The sequence below is a fragment of the Lepisosteus platostomus genome, chromosome 21 (assembly GCF_059453375.1).
Source record: "Lepisosteus platostomus isolate fLepPlt1 chromosome 21, fLepPlt1.hap1, whole genome shotgun sequence".
In the NCBI taxonomy this organism is placed as follows: Eukaryota; Metazoa; Chordata; class Actinopteri; order Semionotiformes; family Lepisosteidae; genus Lepisosteus; species Lepisosteus platostomus.
Genome location: NC_142631.1, coordinates 16288187 through 16305504, shown reverse-complemented (window position 1 = coordinate 16305504; position 17318 = coordinate 16288187). Strand labels below are relative to the sequence as shown.

General features: G+C 38.2%; 1 protein-coding gene across 7 annotated transcripts in view; it reads right to left on the bottom strand.

The window, feature by feature from the left end:
- The window catches only part of dennd1a (DENN/MADD domain containing 1A), a 265653-nt gene that overhangs the window by 211736 nt on the left and 36599 nt on the right, over positions 1–17318 (bottom strand). For all 7 annotated transcript variants that reach the window (XM_088615121.1, XM_088615126.1, XM_088615123.1 and 4 more), the window contains exon 3: positions 296–339. In XM_088615121.1, the coding sequence (XP_088471247.1) occupies positions 296–339 (44 nt within the window). The remainder of the gene's footprint in view (positions 1–295; positions 340–17318) is intronic.

Sequence of the window (17318 nt, the reverse complement as noted above, 5' to 3'; positions counted from 1 at the left end):
AGAAGCAAATTCCAAAAGTTCATTCACTTTGAAAACAGACAAGGAAATGCAATGCAGCAAAGCAAAACGTGTAAAAATCCACCTCGATGCCTTGAGACCTCCGCACATGATATTTGCCAGAGCCGAGGTAGTGAGATGGAAGGTATGCATGTGTGTACGTGTTTAAAAATTCATTATTTTTTATATAAAGGAATGATTGCTGGGCTATACGGACAGCAAGTGCAAATGAAAGAGGCATAAACAGTAAGGAAGAGGAAGAGAAAGAAAGGAAGAAAGTTAATTACGCATTCCAAACCTGGTCGATGTAGTCTTCGGGGAATTGCCTTCGCACCTCAGGATCTGTAAATAATTGACAGATAATATTAATTGGCTTTGGATTAGTGAGCAAGCAGAGTATCACACATTAATATTTGATCAGAAGATGATAGGGACCCTAGCAGGGGATCCGAAGGGGCAGCTGAGGCTGTTATGTTGATTAGGCCAGGAAAGAACTATTCAAGGCGTTACCCTTTGCCCGTCTCCAGAAAAAAAAAAGAAAGAAAAGAGGAAAATGATTTGATGCTCGTGTTAGCTCGAGGCTGCTATCTTGCCTAACCTCCTACTGGCAGCAAATTGCCTGCTGGATGTATTGCCAGAGAAAAAATCACAACGACTTTCAAACCTGCTTTGATTGTTATTTTATTAGCTACCACGTTCAGACAGCCAACAGAGACCGGTATGATATATGTCCCAAATTTGGGATACACACATTTCTCCCAGTCCTCTGATGTTCCAGTACCAGTTTCCAACGGCGTGCAGACCCCGTTATCGGGAAATTTGACTTATGAATAATAAGGGACGTGCTGCAGGGTCAATATATTGTATGGAAATCTTCCAAAAAATTTACTAAACAATTCCTGGAGGCTAATTAAAGTGCGGCTGAACCTCTCACAGCGTGCATGACAGTCGTATTAAAGATTTAAGGGGAGAAAAGAGATGGAGCAGAAACAGAAGAACCCAAATGACAAAAATATCCCTCTCATCTAACATACGCTGTAATTTGTTTTGTCAAAATTGTTTTATCACTACAGATTTAAAGCTATCTGGCAGCCTGCTGGTACATCTGAACTCATAACACAAAAGCTTTCACATGTTACTTTTGGTAAATGCTATTTACATTACCAGACAGGGATGCAAGCCCCATTGTTTTAAAAAAAATGACTGTTTAAAACCCTCAGATATAGACTACTGGGTCGAATGTGAATCTAAATTCAAATGTGGCTGAAATTACTGAACTGTGGCCCCTTGTGTTTAATTTTACACAGATTATTAGGAGCGAAAACTTTAGCTGGTCAGGAAAACCTGACAGTCTCCAAAAACTGATCATTTAGAAATCACACTAGCTTGCAGCCCGATCACCTCTAGCTAGTGTTTTTAATGAGCGTCCTACTTTGGATTATCACTACATTTGTCTCAGAAAATATGCTAATCAGAGAGCAGGGATTGTTTTGCTAAAAGAGAAATTCAACAACATACTATCATTCAATTACATAAAGCTACATTCACTAATAATAATAACACTTGTCTCTCTAAAGTAAATTAGCTTACTGGCTAGACATTGCCAAAAGACAAGATAACAGTTATCCTCTATCCCCACTGAAGAGACATTTGACAGAATTGTTGTGAGAGCATAAAAGGATGCAAATCAGTTCATTTAGCTCATTTAGATGTTAGCAGCTTGATAAACAAAGAATTCTGTCCTTTATTCCATTTTTAAAGCATCCCGCAGAGTCTAGTTCAACCACATGACTACAGAGCTGATTCCAAAACACAACAATCCTCTCTCTAGAGAAGTATCCCCCGTTTCTGTCCTGAATGACTCTCGATGCCACTTGTGACTCCAAGTCCTTGTATTACTGCTCCTCTTAAAGAAGTCCCCTGAGCTGCTTCGGTCAATATTCTTCAGGATCTCCCTCTCTTCCAAGCTAAAAAGATTCTGTTCCCTTTGAATGTCTGAGAACTACAATAAACTCAAACCAGGAATTAGCCTGTTTGCTCTACATCTATTGCATCTAGAGGAGCATCTTTCCTGTAGTGTGGCACCCAAACTCGACCACAATATTCCAGGTGAACTTGTGCTTCAAATAATTTTAACGTGATTTAAAAACTGCATTCTTTCCAGTGATTTCACAAATCCCAAATTAGCATTAATTTTGGAATACCTAACGTCATTTCAGATAAGTCTAAGAGGTAGGCTAAGCTGGTCTGTGAAATCAGCCCTGAGATTTTGTTATATTAATATTGAAATAAACCCTTGGCATTCTTTTTTCTCGTTTGGCCCTTTCCAGTACAATCTGTGGTAAATGCTTCTAACTCAGGGTCCTCTCAGTGCTTTGCCTTGGTCTCTTTTCCATTCTCTACAAAGAATTATCTTTTTATGTTCTTCTTCTAGTGATCTATAAAGCCATTCTGGCCAACATTTGTCAAACTTTGATATAAAGATTTCTTCTTCTAAACAAAACTGATCAATTGTTGCATACATCTTGAAAAAGAAAGATGTATTTTAAGTAGAAGCAAGATCAGATTTTAGCAATATGTCTTGAAGAAGGCAAACGTGATCCATTATTACATTCTTAAATAAAGTGGAGAACAATTACATTAGTTCTTGTACATACCCATAGAGTATTGTATCCTGAATTTAATATGAAAACCAAGGGCTAGTTGGTCTTTCAGTGTGACAAGACCATGTTAAGATAGAGGCATAAATACATGTTTTTTCCAGTGTTTGAATTTATCAGCTACTCCACAAAAACATTTCAGTGAATTTCTGTAAAATAACAGATACTAAATATATTTAATCAAGGAACTGATAAGACAAATTATTAAACTAATCACACAAAAAAAGAAAACAACATACAAGAGCACTAAGTTAATTTGAAGAGCAAGACTATATACAGGTTTTTATGGCTTCACAACTTGCGAGTGAAAAATTCAGACCATGAATAATGTTTGTACAGGGGCCTAGAGCTGAGCCCAGCTATCTGACCCACTTCATCCCTTTAAAGATTTTATTAACGAGCTCTTCTTTACTTCTTGTCTTGGAATGCTTCTGGGAGGAATTCAAAGAATCTTGTTATTATTCCAAATTTCGAATCTCGGCACTATATTCTTAAGCCAAGTAGTGCCTTTACAAAGTATATTAGTATTTTACTGCCCATAAATTTCCATCAAATGGACGTCTGATTAATTAAGCAGTACTTTCTTGATTAATCTCCTTGGGAAGGTTTTTTTTATAGAACAAAAACCTGGAAAGATTATCCATTCATCACATATGCAAATTCCCTGTAAGAAACCAGTTTTCAATCTTATACTGAATCCTATATTTCAATCTTATAATTGAAAACACAAACTACAACTTTTAGTCTTTAAAGAGTCTTATGAAATGATAAGAAAGTGTGACAGTGATCCAAATGATCACTCTTATTTGAAATTTAACCTTGCTAAAACATACTTTCTAGAATATTGTGACTGAATACTGTGCTTTTCCAACCAAAACATGTGGAAAACGAAATAAATGTATCCAACTCAATATAGAAGTTGCCTCTTACAAACACCCATTGAACTTTGATGGAAAGCAAGTTCAGTGAAGTTTATAAAGCAGTGTGTTCTGCTTCTGCAGATGTGCTATCCTGTTGTGCATATTCAACATAACACAACAAGGCTCTTTATGTTAATGGTAGACAAAAGACTCTACTTCACAGTGCACTGACATGGATTTTTTCAAATAAAGCACTGCTATATTCTAACACCTAAAGTCACTCAGTGTTGACTAGATTTGTAACACCTGAGCCAGCCCTTATGACATAAATCTAAAAACACCAAACAATGTATTTGCAAAAGTGGTATATTGAAAGGAAGTACAAGCCAGGTATTCACACCTGGTGGTCTGATCTAGCTGGTGCTGGTAGTACCTTCTATCCCTCTTGATCAAATCAGATCTCAATTTTTAAATTGTCCCTCTGCACTGGAAAGGTTAAATTCCACTCCATGCTTAGACAACCTAGCCTACTAAAAGTTCCCCTGTACAGCTGATGAAGTCGTTTTTCACTTCCTACCTTATCTGAGGCTGTACACTCTACTTATTTTCTTTGCTTCTGAAACACCCAAAAAACTTACAACTCAGGGACTAAATGAATACATTCTGCTCAACTGGCATCTAGTGAAGACAATTAGTCAGTGACTGCTAACTGTGTTGTAAAGGGAGTTAAGTTAATGCAGCATAAACACCAAATATACAAACAATACAAACAATACTAAGTACAGTACACAGGATAATACCTTTACATGTAAACTGGGAAAGTGTCTAATAAATTTCCTGGAACATTTCAGATGTTCGACTAATTCATAATCTGTAAGCATAAAAAAACAAAAATTCAATCAAAGCCTTAAATTAATCTACGGATAGAAATCAGCACATTGCTAACATTTTACAGATTATATCATTCTGACACGTGGGCAAGTCCCCTTTCATTTCAGGACTTCATGAGAAAATCCCAGAAACCTCCAAAATACACATGAAAAAAACAAGGTAACACTCAGACTACAGAATACTTTATAAAGCTTTAAGTTTCACGAAGGGGAAAACGCAGCTCTACATAAGCTCTGTATCTTTTTTGCCAGAAGTACGTTAACTTACTGCTTCGTTGGCCATTAAAAATTCATAAACTTCTAAAAAGAAAGGCCTATGTTGCTGAAAAAGGTCCTTTATTTGAAAGGTGCTGCAAATAATCTGCTTTGTGTGCAGTTCTTCTTAAATAACAGAACACTTTTCTTACAAACTGCAGCAGCATGGAACATGTACAAAACCTGGCACCCTACTGTTGAGCAAACCATCTTTAAATTTTCTGCCTGGCAGCAATCCATTTGTGTGTCACTCTGTTTTTCCAATACTTCATGTACTGCATTGCATCTGCTGTATTTAATGGACTTTTAAATGAACTTTAATGTGGAAAATAATGCAACCAGAAAACAAAAACGAGTCAATCCCGATTCACATATACTGGATATCTACACGAGCACCAGAATATCACAGGAAATTGAAAAAACCACAACAAAACACAACTTCACTATAAAACACTGTTCCAAAACAACTCCATACATATTTCGCTCAAATACAGCTTACAAAAGAAATTCAATATACTTCACATTTCAAAAAGAGGAGGCGAAGAGAATTCTGCAAGCACCACAAAATGCACCGTTAAACCAGTCCGCCCAGGTCCTTGCAGCTGTGCAGCTAAGTGGTTAGCACTCCAGACCTCCTGCTGGAAGATTGTGGGCACAGTTCCTGGCTGTTCGTCCCACAACACCTGGGGCACGAACCCGGGTCCCCGGCGTAACGCAACAGGGAGCCAGAGTGAGCGTAAGGAGACCTCCCCCAGCCCAGGCAGCTGAGGTCCCTGCCACGCGCAGGGAGGGCGATGACGTCACCGTGTCCGAACGAGCTCCGCTACACAGACACTGTCACACCCCAGTGCCATACTGTAGGCATTCCCCAGTTGTTCCAGTCCACCCAGCTATATAAATAACATTCTGACAGAATTCCAATGGGAGTCATACACTCTCAGTCTTCAAGCAATGGGATGGAATACACTATGGTCTGAGATCCACTCAGCTCCAGTCTGGACTGTACCAACAAAAGATATTGTTCAGTTTTTCCTTGTTCTACCAGGCATGAGTGAGCACAAATGAATGCTTTCTGACAATGAGGTCCACTAGTGAATAGTGAAAAGTTAAGAAACATTTAATTTGTCCTTTTTATTTTCTGTCCTCACAAAAGTCTATATACATTGTTGCACATACTGTAGTTGCCATTATTAACAGAAAGACAGATATTTTTATTCCTTTTACATTCGCATGAATGTTTCTGAGCTTTGGTGTATTTCAGAGTGACGGCTGTATCAAACCATGCAACACAGACTCGTGAAGCTGAAACAATCTTACTTTTGTGTCTAAAGCAGTACCCAAGCTTGGTGTTGCAAATTAATAAAACAATAATTGATACTGCAAAGTCAGGGACCAGTGAGCTATAAAGTAAAGGATGAAAAGTCCAGTGGGTTTCCAGAACAGCTTTTGTTCTGAAGCAGCACTGAGTGACATATGCAGCACAGAGATATTTCCTCTGAAAGGAGAAAATGAGTCTTTGTGCTCATATTTCCAGTCAGACAGATGGATGGCAGTATGTACACTCTATGGGCTTGCTTGATTTCCTGCCCAGATACCACAAAAAAAATCCAAATGCTCACTGGATGAATATGCTAAATATCATCACTATCTGCCTAAAATAAATAATCAAAAATGAGGAAACCTGACTGAGACAAAACATATTTTGTTCATAGTTCCTATACAGGGGGAATGCTGTTTAATTTTTTTTGTCATACCAACATGTATTACCAGACCATCTTTATTAAATTGCATAAGTAAAGCCATCGATTGGCTACATTAGGATCTTCTGTAGTACAGAAACAAAGCACCTTTTCGCAGTCCAAAAAATATATTATTTTTTCTATACTTTTTCATTTCACAAAATTTCACTAAATATGAAATCCACTGATTCAACCCTGAAAGTTTTCCTTGGGAAGTCTGAAGCAGCCACAACATATTTAAATACCTGTTTTAACAAAACATACTAGTCTATACTTCTTAATAGAGGTGACAAGAAAGCAAAGTAAGCTGTCCGAATGCTGTCAGAGCAGTTCCATGCCTTTCCATCTGTCTTCCTTGGTCATACTTGTTGGACCAGTATTCCAGAAACCCAACACCTGACCATCTCAGATGCCCTTGAGAAACCATAGATATAAGTATTTATAAAACACAAATGCAGCCTGAATTTCAGGTCCCTATGATATTCTTTGGGTTTTGTATCTTCAAAAAAGTTACCTATAATTTCCAAAAAACAAAACTAATACTACGCTGTATGGTTTCTATTCTCACTATGTGCGATATAGTATCTGTCCACATACTCTATTAAGATCTATTTTAGACCATTGATGACCGAATAGAAACTGACCCGGATCACCTGTTGGCAAGTCTTCCTAATCTAGGAATATGTATATTTCTCCTGTAGTATACATAGCACTGATTTAATATACAATTAAGTGCATGCATCTATTGCATTATACATGGTGCATTAGTTTAAAGAGGCACTGAATTGCCTGCATGTAATAATGATTTTGTGTCCATTTTACAATTGTGGATCATGGATTTTATTTGCCTCCCATTTACTAATCCCTATACACCACATTTATTATTATGTCACTTATCTTTTCAATTGGACTTTCCTGGAATATTCTGCTGAGTTTATGTCACTGCACTACTAGCAATAGGGCCGTTTTAGAGCAGTACAAATGAAAGCAACCAAATAAATTCCTGATCTGCACAAAATGCCAAACTGAGACAGATTAAGTGAACTGACCTGGGACAGAAAAGATTATGAAGGAATTTGAAGGAACTCAACTATTCAAAATTCTTCAAAAATTGACTAATGTAATAAAAGACACAAAGAACAAGAAAATTAAGGAGAATTCAGGACAGAAAATGGGAGACAGTTCTTTGCACAGAGAGTTCTAGATGTCCGAGTCAAACTCCTTTAAGAATCAGTTTGATGGCATCGTTAAGATACAAGCATCAATCGAAGATGAGGGACTGACTGAACTCCTGATCTGTAACTATTCTTACACCGTTACTTTTCAGTGTGTCTAAGTTCTGCAAGAATCTGCATGCTTTTTAAAAGAACGTCTTGGCACTGTTTGATAACATGAGAAAAGAAATTCAAAAGACGTGTTGTAAATCATAAATCTCTGAAGACTGAAACAACGTTTTTAAGACAAATATTGAAAGAGAAAAGGCACTAAATATTCAGTATAAATGTGGGAATCAACCCCCCCTTAGAAAATATCCATTTCAAAAGTTCAGAAATTCACTGCTTTCAATAATTCCCTTTCCTTACTCCATATTAAAATTAAGTATCACTTTTCATAGACGTCTTACATTTTTAATTGTACACCACTGATCAGTAAACACTTCAGCGAAGGAACAGGATTTTTTCTTTCCAGAACAACACCTTGCACAGGATATCTGTGTCAAAACAATTTAAGATAAAAAAGGAGAATCAACAGGCTGGGGATGTCAAGATTAATAAAGTCACTGGACTCAGGGACTGCTCAATTCCCTCAGTAAAAGATCATGCTCACAAAGCCTGCCTGTATTTGAAATGCTGTTGTCAACACATGAACACATGTTCTATGTTAGGCCACTGTTACATAATAAAAGTTTTTTTTCCTGCAGAAAGCTGCTGACACTACTTGTGCTAGAAAAGGCACACTTCAGAAAAAGCAAAAAAAACAGCACTATAAAAACCACGGAGCAGTGCTTTGAAATTAGCCATAAACTACATAATCTCATTGCTCAATTTCATGGAGTTTAAATCAAGGATTTTTTTTTCCATAAGACCCTCTCAGTAGGCTAGTCTAAATGGTAATCCGAGCTGCAAACTGATTCAATTTTCCAGCTGACAGGATGGGAATATGTCAGGAAAAAGCAAATCAGCTGCAGTACCCTTTTAGACATCTCAGGTTTCTCAGCGCTAACCTGGTCCAGCACTCTCTCCTAGTCACTGCAGATGAGACCTTGAATGCACATGACAGCAGCAGCATTTTTAGAGGTGTTGAAGATGCAAGGAGTTAAAGACTTGAAGAAATCAAACATCTTGATGTGAGGAGATCCAAACTGGTCTGGGGTTCATAGTCTCCAAAGGGAGTGAGCTTGGATTATGCTCAAGGAAAAACAGAACTATCCCATTTACCATGGCGATGTTCGATAAAGGCAGACCAAAAACAGTCACCGCAAACTTTGCTATAATACCTGTATCAACATTTAAAAAACTAAATTCAAGTAACATACTCTGCACTGAGTTCTTGAATTTAGCCCTATTCGTGTTATTAAAAGCAGCACTCCCCTGCTTACAAGACATTTTCCCCTGTATAAAAAGAATAGTTTGCCTTTTTAAATCCAAGCTTTTCATTAAGCTTTTCATTTTTCTTAATAGAATAACTTGACACGCAACTTGTTATTGCATAGATTAAGAAAACAATACTTTCCTACCCATTCAGATAGTTCAAAATCAGTTTTATACTACCCATGCTCAAACATCAAGGATGATATCCTGTCCTGTTTCTAAATGTTAGAATTAGGAAAGGTGGAGAATTTTTGACAGCTACTAAAACGACTCAAATCTGACAAAGCAAGTTCCATTCTGCACTAGGAAAATTACATTGCTACTGCGCAAGATCCTGATAGGCCAGTATGTGGTCAAATATTTTCAAACCCCCGTTTGCCTTTAGTCAAATGAGAACACTTGTGCTATAAGACACCTTTGAGTAAGATGTTAAACCAAGGTCTCGGCCACTTCTGATTATAATCGAAGATTAAATGGAACTATTTGAAGCACCAGAAGTGCTAAGGTGCAGGTTCAGTTCTCTCACTCAGGATCATATTGAAATGAAATTGCTCTAATGTGAGCTGCAAAGTGATTGTCTTCACTTCACCATTTTATCTGCCATGTAGCGCAAAACAGCTGTCAAGCAACCCCCCAATGTAGTTCAGGTGGGGGGCTGCATCAGCATGCGTCGGCTGCAAAGGAACAAGTAACATGTTTATTCAATGCTGGAAAAAAAAGAAGAAAGAAAACACAACGTTTCGGCCGTGGAGCCTTCTTCAGGTGTGAGCTCATGTTTGTAAACCTGCGATTTACACAGTATCTTTACATATCTTCTGGTTGTCTGTGCTGTCTAACAAATTCAGATACACTTTAATTTGAGCTAAATTAGAGCAGCTAACGTGTTTGAGTGCAAGCTTTTTAATTTGAAATGGTTAATGATTTGAATAATCTATAGAGTTAACTTTCCACCTTCACAACTGAGGGCGTTTTAAAAAATGTCTGACTGATACTTACACTTGTTAATATTACAACATCCTATTACATCATGTTATGATATACTGGTTGTTCTTTCTGTACTTAAGCTAATTTTCATGCTACTACAGTGAATGTCTTGGCTCCAACTGTGATGGAGAACTTATTTTAGATTTATCTGGTTAAACTAAGGATTAAACTAATGAAGGTATAACTCTATTTATAGTCATGTTTCAGTGAGATTGTTTACTACTTTAGGTGGTGTTCCGTAAAAACAGTAATACCTGATTATGTATCACCATGCCAGAAAGGAAATCTGATACTTTATTGAAGCCTATATTGAAATGGAATAATAGATTTAAAAAGCCTTGTATTTGGAAACTACCGGGAATCATTTGGAGGACAAGCTCAGCGAATAAAACAAACTTTCAACAAACTTTCAATAAAGCTCCAGTTGTATGCCTCCCGCATATACTTTTCTTGTTGCACCTGAAGGGTACTTGAGGTTAAACAAGTTACTTGCTGTGAGATTCTGTACTATGGAATGGTGCATTGTATATATTACACTCTTATTTTAAATGCACATTGCAACAGCAGTTAGAGAACAGCAAACAACAGAGGAACATCTACAGTAGGGGTTAGGCTTATGGGGAGCCTGGCGTGCCTTTCTACAAAGACATATTCAACCACTGAATAGGTCAATGAGGGAGGTACATAATGCAGTCACTCCTGCATTAAGAGTGTATACCTTGTATTCAATCTGTGGCCTCTTGTCCCTGCCTTACCCAGACAAGAGGTGCTCCAACAGCAGGGCTGACATTTGAAATGCAATGTGAATGAGATTGCTTTTAAACAACTAAGGAGTGGTAATATTTCAGTAGTCTGGATGACTATTAGAAGATAAAGCATCAGATTGCATGCATTGCTGCGGTTGTTTCTGCTTGCTTTGTATGTGTAAATGCGCTAAGAATGACATAAACAAATGCACTTGTTTGGTTCTGTGCTGTGACACCCACAACAAGAAGAGGCTGGCTTTTCATCTCGTTTGTGACATTTGTCGCTTCATTTAGATATGTAAACAAAGCGATTGCAATGCTTTCAAATTTTTGAAATGTTTTTGTTACTTTATAGGATACATGTGTTTCTAAATATTCTGAAACTAATGGTTGTTGATAACAGATATTCAAAACAGGGTTAAATTGGGTCTAATACTTGAACTTCAGAATAAAGACATATAACGAAGCCATGATTTGACCTAGCGATCTCTGCTTTTTAGAGCTGTGGCCCTGAGTTCAGCTCCAGCTCTGGGGTGCTGTCTGTGTGGAGTCTGCATGTTCTCCCTGTGTTCATGTGGGTTTCCTTCAGGTGCTCTGATTTCCTCCCACAGTCTAAAGACATACTGGAAGGTAAATTGGCTTCTGGAAAAACTGGCCCTGGTGTGAATGTGTGTGCGTGTGCCCTGTGATGGACTGGCGTCCCGTCCAGGGTGTACCCAGCTTGGTGCCCAGATAAGCCCCGGCCCCCCCACAGCCCTGAATTGGATAAAAATGTTAGAAGATGGATGTATGCACCCCAAAGAAAGAACTATACTAGTGGAGCCACTCGGAAGACCCACAATTTTCACTGTGTGAAGGCACTTTAAAAAGCAGCAAGGCAGCAAGAAGAAAAGTGTTTTTAATTAATGAAGTTTAATACGAACTTTTCATCCTTTCAGGTAAAATGGGCAAACTACACATGAAAGGGAACTGCTTTGAAAATTTCTCCCTCAATGTACAGGTCCTCCTGCCACACCAAGGCCACTCAGCATTTGGAATTTGAGAGAACTACGGAATACAGACCAAAGCAATGAGGGCTTTAATATGATCAACTGATCACTTGGAGCTACGTTTTAACAATGGTCTGAATTAATGCAGAGAACTTTGCACAATACAGAAAAGCTCCTTTTTAAAATTAAGTGGAACAGTCTTCATTACATTTTACATTGTAATTTACTACCTCGGTTCATTATAGCTAAAGACCAGACCAAACTACAGAAAGCTGTTTGAAGTGCAATCATTAGTGGAATCTTAATAATAACTAATGTGCATCATTCTGTAACTTATATTAAAGCAAAGAAAATACTCCTGAAATGACCCAAACTTTCTTCTACAAAGGAAACAGAACATCTAGGAAATAATAGCCACATATACGTTTTCTTAAGATGTCATATTGTCGTATTACACAACAATTACACACAACCATCTGAATAATTTCTACAATGAAAGATCCTGAAATAAAACCTTCTGCACACTGGATTTGATCCATAAATTCCATGATGGTGTCACATGCTGGATATATTAGTAACAGAAAATATGCATGTACTGTAAGCACCAACACTGTGCACCAACTCTGAGGTTTGTATATGAAAAATCCAATTTGGCAGCCAAACACAGTGACCCATCACAATTCTTTGCACCCTGAAGTGACCTTCCCTTACTAACGACAGGCTTTTATAAGGTTTTGACTTACAGTTGGAATTTTATAAACATTTTGCCTGACAAGACTGTGCTGAAGTAAAGGCTATAAACGTTTGGGTATAAAGAGAACCAAACAACAAAACTTGTTCAATAAAGGTATCAGTAATCAAAGAAAATCATACCGTCAATATCTTCAAGCGACAGGAAAGTACATTTTAATCTTTCAAATCTTTAAAAGGATATTTAAATCTGGAAGTCAGTCAGTGCATGGTGAAACCACATTCAGAATATTACATCGGAGAAAACAGACACACCCTATGAATCAGTTAATAACACCTTTTCAACAAAGACAAGTAAGAACCTATAGAAAGAGCTAGCAAAATGTTTAAATACATTACAGGCCGAGTTGAAGGTCCTATAACAGGGCGTCCAATCATTTGTATAGGTTGACAATTTTCACACATTAGACAGGTAGGCTAATACTCCTAGTTACATTTGCACTCAGCAAATTTAAAATTCAGTTCTGAAGTAAATCCACTGATGAAAGCACTAGTGTTAAACCAAAGTTATTACAGCTCAGTTATTTAACACGTAAATGTACATAGTAGGTAAAAGATTTGTGCAGCATAGATACTGCATAAAGAAAAGGGGAAATGAAACACGAACATGACATTTCTAAAATCTCGATGTTTCTACAGTGACTTTAAGTTGGGAAAATGTTGCAATTATTCATAATAAAACGCCACTAAGTACACTTTAGTGGAACTGCAAACTTCCAGAGGGCCGTATGTACACTGTAAAGCCAAAGGCACTAGCATGTGAATTTTGAGAACTTTTTGGGAAACAGAAATGTTTCCCATAGTGACATCTTATATCAATACAGTATAGAATTATCCGCCCTTAACAAAACTTAAAACATTTAAAACTCTTGCTGTGCTTGACATTTTCAAACAAGAATTAAGGAAGCTGCTCTGGAGCTCATGCAAACAAAATGCACGAAAATTCCATAAACCAGGGATCAAACCCAATTCCCGGAGGGATTGCATAACTGCATCACTATAAGACTTCTAATCAGGATCCGTGGTACATTATAGGTAAGCGTAAGTTTACCGAAGTGAGTGTTGTGAGAAATGAACTATAAAGGGCTCTAAGAATCCCTTACATGTATAATAAAATAGTTTCAATCTTTTGATGACTTCTCAGGAACTGTGTTTAAGACCCCTACCTTAGAAAAGCAAATATACTTTTGAACTATCAGTAGAAAACAAATCAACATTAAGTCTGCATATTAACTTTGCTGGGAAACAACGGCTTCAGAACAATGACTGTATTGTAGTAGAATTTACCGTGAAAAACTTTTTTTTTTCTAATAACAAGGCGAAAGTAACTGAATTTCTCGTCAGGGAGCCTTTGGGAGAGAAGAAAGATATCTGATGATCCTGCTTTATGCTGTGAGTGCTGGGATGAACTGGGCTGTGTTGACTCTACAAATTAAGATAACAGAAGAGTGCTGACCTTGCCGATACGCTGGCAATGATATAACTTTAGGGACTGCATTGTTATGTTCTGCAAACTGCAAACCCCACAAGGATTATACTTAAAAGAAATGTGCTACTGTAATTCCCAAAGGATTAAATCATGGAGAACCATTTTTTGTCTAAATACATAAGAAGCAGGGGAAATGGAATTTAGATAGGTAGATGGGATCAAACTCATAGCTGTTGAAAGAATATTTCCAGCTTGTAATCCTCTCCTTAAAGCAAGTCCACGGGGAATGAAAGATTAGCTTTTTTTCCCCCCAACAAGCAAAGTCCCTGCCCCCAACACTAACAGCTATCTTATCCTTTCTTATTAACAAAATGTCACTCTTGTAGTAAGCAATAAGCAGGGCACATATTGACAGTTCTGACCACACATGAAACTGCTCTCAGTGATCCAACATCACAGTTTCTTCAATTAGGAAACAACATGCTATACCAAACACACACAGTTTAAAAAGGTATATGGCAGGAAAAAGGAGGGAATGATTTGAAAATAAAAAAAATGATTGAATAAATTAATCTCTAAATGATTTAAGGATAAATGGCAGAACAGTGGCGCAGTGCTTCATGCATTTAGTTCAATTCCCGAAATGCTAGCTGTGCAAAGTTCGTATGCTGTCCCCATGGACTGGGTGAGTCATGTGTGTCCATCAGGATTGATCAGTTTGCATTGCTTACTGTATTTTCCAATCGTCTACTCCACTGAACTATTACAATAGCAACCCCTTTCCAGGAGGAACGTAGACCGATCTTCAAACGTAAGAACTAAAACACACGAGGTGTTAATTTTCTCCCCCCAAAAAAAAATTGTTAGGAAAATAGTTTGTCGGCTCGGTTCAAAAATAAGTGTTTGGAATGGAATCTGGTCACTGGATCAAGAAGATTGTGGTAGGTAAATATTTTAATAACAGAGTACCCATTTTTCTTTTGGCTCATGCAACACGTTATGCATTACATTAAAACAGAATTTCCCGTGTTTCCACAGTATGTTGGAGTCTCCAGGACTGCTCCGGCACACGTCTCAATGAAGATCGAGTTATTTAAGGTGTCTACGGGTGGGAGCTGCTAGCTGCCGATCAGAAGAAAAGGCCGAGCCTCGGCTCATCACTGCAAGGAAAGCCGTCTGCTCATCAAACGGAGCATGCCGCGGGGGGAAAAAACAACAACAACAACAACATTTTTTTGGAAACCGCATTAAAACTTCCTGTGTTTGACAAGCGCTTCCTGCGCTCCTCAAGGCGCCGGGAGGAAATGAGTTGTCGTGCGCTTCTGGAGTGCTCTGTAAGCTGCGGTGGCGCTTGTTCCCACTCTGCGCCCCTCGTGGGCTCCCTCGCTCCCCTCCCTGGTACCACCGTCGCCGTGGAGACGGGCCACTCCGAGGAGCGGTGGCTAACCAGGCACCCCCTTGCTCTCGGTGCGTCAGGAGGAGCAGCCTGCTAGTATTTCAGCCCTGCCTTTCGAACGGGGACCAGCCAGGCCTGTGGAAACCCCAGAACCGGGGGAGGGGGCAGGGGTGGGGGGGGGTAAACACATCTTTCAAACAGCTCAGCAGGCCAAGAAAAACACAGACCTCTGATGGCTCTCAAGCACGCAACTTGGGCTCAACGGCCTTCAGTTTCGGCTGTGGCCAGTTCCTTAAGCTCGCAGCAGAGCTGACACTTGTGCAAGGAGAACATCGTTGCCCCGTCGCAGTGTGCGTCTGCGTCCACCAGCGTGGTTTTTGTTTTGGTTTTGGGGCATTAAGTGTAAATGAAGTGTAGGTCCACAGTTCCCCAACTACTATCTCAAAACATTGTGTTAAACGTACTCCCTCCCTTAGGAGGGTAACATTGGAAAGTACTTCTGTACTTTATTACTCTGAAAGAGACAACACTTACACGATGACAAATTTCTCGTATTTGTCTCCGCATCACACCAGACGACCAGAAACCGCAGCTATAGACGTTTTTTTTTTAAAAAAAAAACAACCTTTGCTTCCATATGGCAACCGTCGGAGTTATTCATCCATTTTTCTATCGCTTCTTCCAATTCAGGGTCGCGGGGGAGCCGGAGCCTATCTCGGCAAGCAATCTTCATCTTAATTAATTTCTCCAGAATAAAAAGGGTCCTTGATTTACTGAAGGAGATAAATACAGTGTACTGTATGGACATACATATACATATTCCAACCGTGAATGAATTGCAAGTGCAAATAAGGTGTTGTACATGAAAGATCACCTGAATATCTCATGTAGCATGGGTACGTAATAATTAATTACTGCAGTATTTAATTTCTTGCAGTAGGAGTGCACCTGCCTCAACTAGCCTTAAATCTTACACTTCCATGTTATAGCAATATTTGAATCAGAGTTTAGTTTTATTGCATGACTAAAGAAACCAGGCCTTGTGGAGAAACTGATTTATGGTTAAGTGCTAACAGTGTTTTCTTGGAAAGAAAGACTGTAAGTGGGAATGCTTCATGTATACAGCAAAACAAAATAAGAATTTAATAAAGCTTGGGCTTATTGAAGTTAGGTATGTCATGTGAGGACAGAAAAGCTCACACACCCTACAGTGAAACTTTACTGATAAACAGAATTAACTTTGAGCTTTCCACTCATTACAGGAGGCAACTTTGACTTGTTTGTAATATACAGCAGTACATCAAAAGTGACACAAACTAATTATAAAATCAATATTACAGCATTATCAATTTAATGCACTGTATTATCAAATCAATACACTTTAAACAGAAAGCTTATTGGCATTAAATCATTAATTGTACAAAAGTGACCAGAATAACTTGTACATTTCATTACTGTATGTGATACAATACCATAGCAAAAGGCACATACAGTACCAGTTATAATGATTTTTATACATAAAGATAAAACATACTGAAAGCTCCCAATCCCAGCAGGTTTACTCTTCATATACAGGTTATCAATACTTTTCTTTAGTCAATGCAAATAAAGCAATACGCTTCCAAACAGCAATAAGCAGTACGCTTCCAAAACAGATGTAGAGACCTCATCCCAGACAGCACTCGGAAAAGGACATTCTGATGTAAATAGTGGTAGAGATTTATCAACCACGTGTTAGTGCTTTTAGATTTATTTCTTGGCTTGCCCACTTGGTGAGATCAGAAATTACTAGACATTATTGGATAACAAACACTTCATATGAACTGCAATGAAATAAAAGCAATTCCAAGCCAATTGGAACAGCTAATTACCTCAACAAGACAGTGTTAATGTGAATGAGCACAAACAAAGAATTAACTCAAGATTATTTTGGGACTAGCTACAGTACTTCTGAACACAAAGAACATTTGTTGTTACTGAGGTTTGTGATGGGAAAAATTCCTTCACAGAGACAAGAATAAAATTCTAGTTC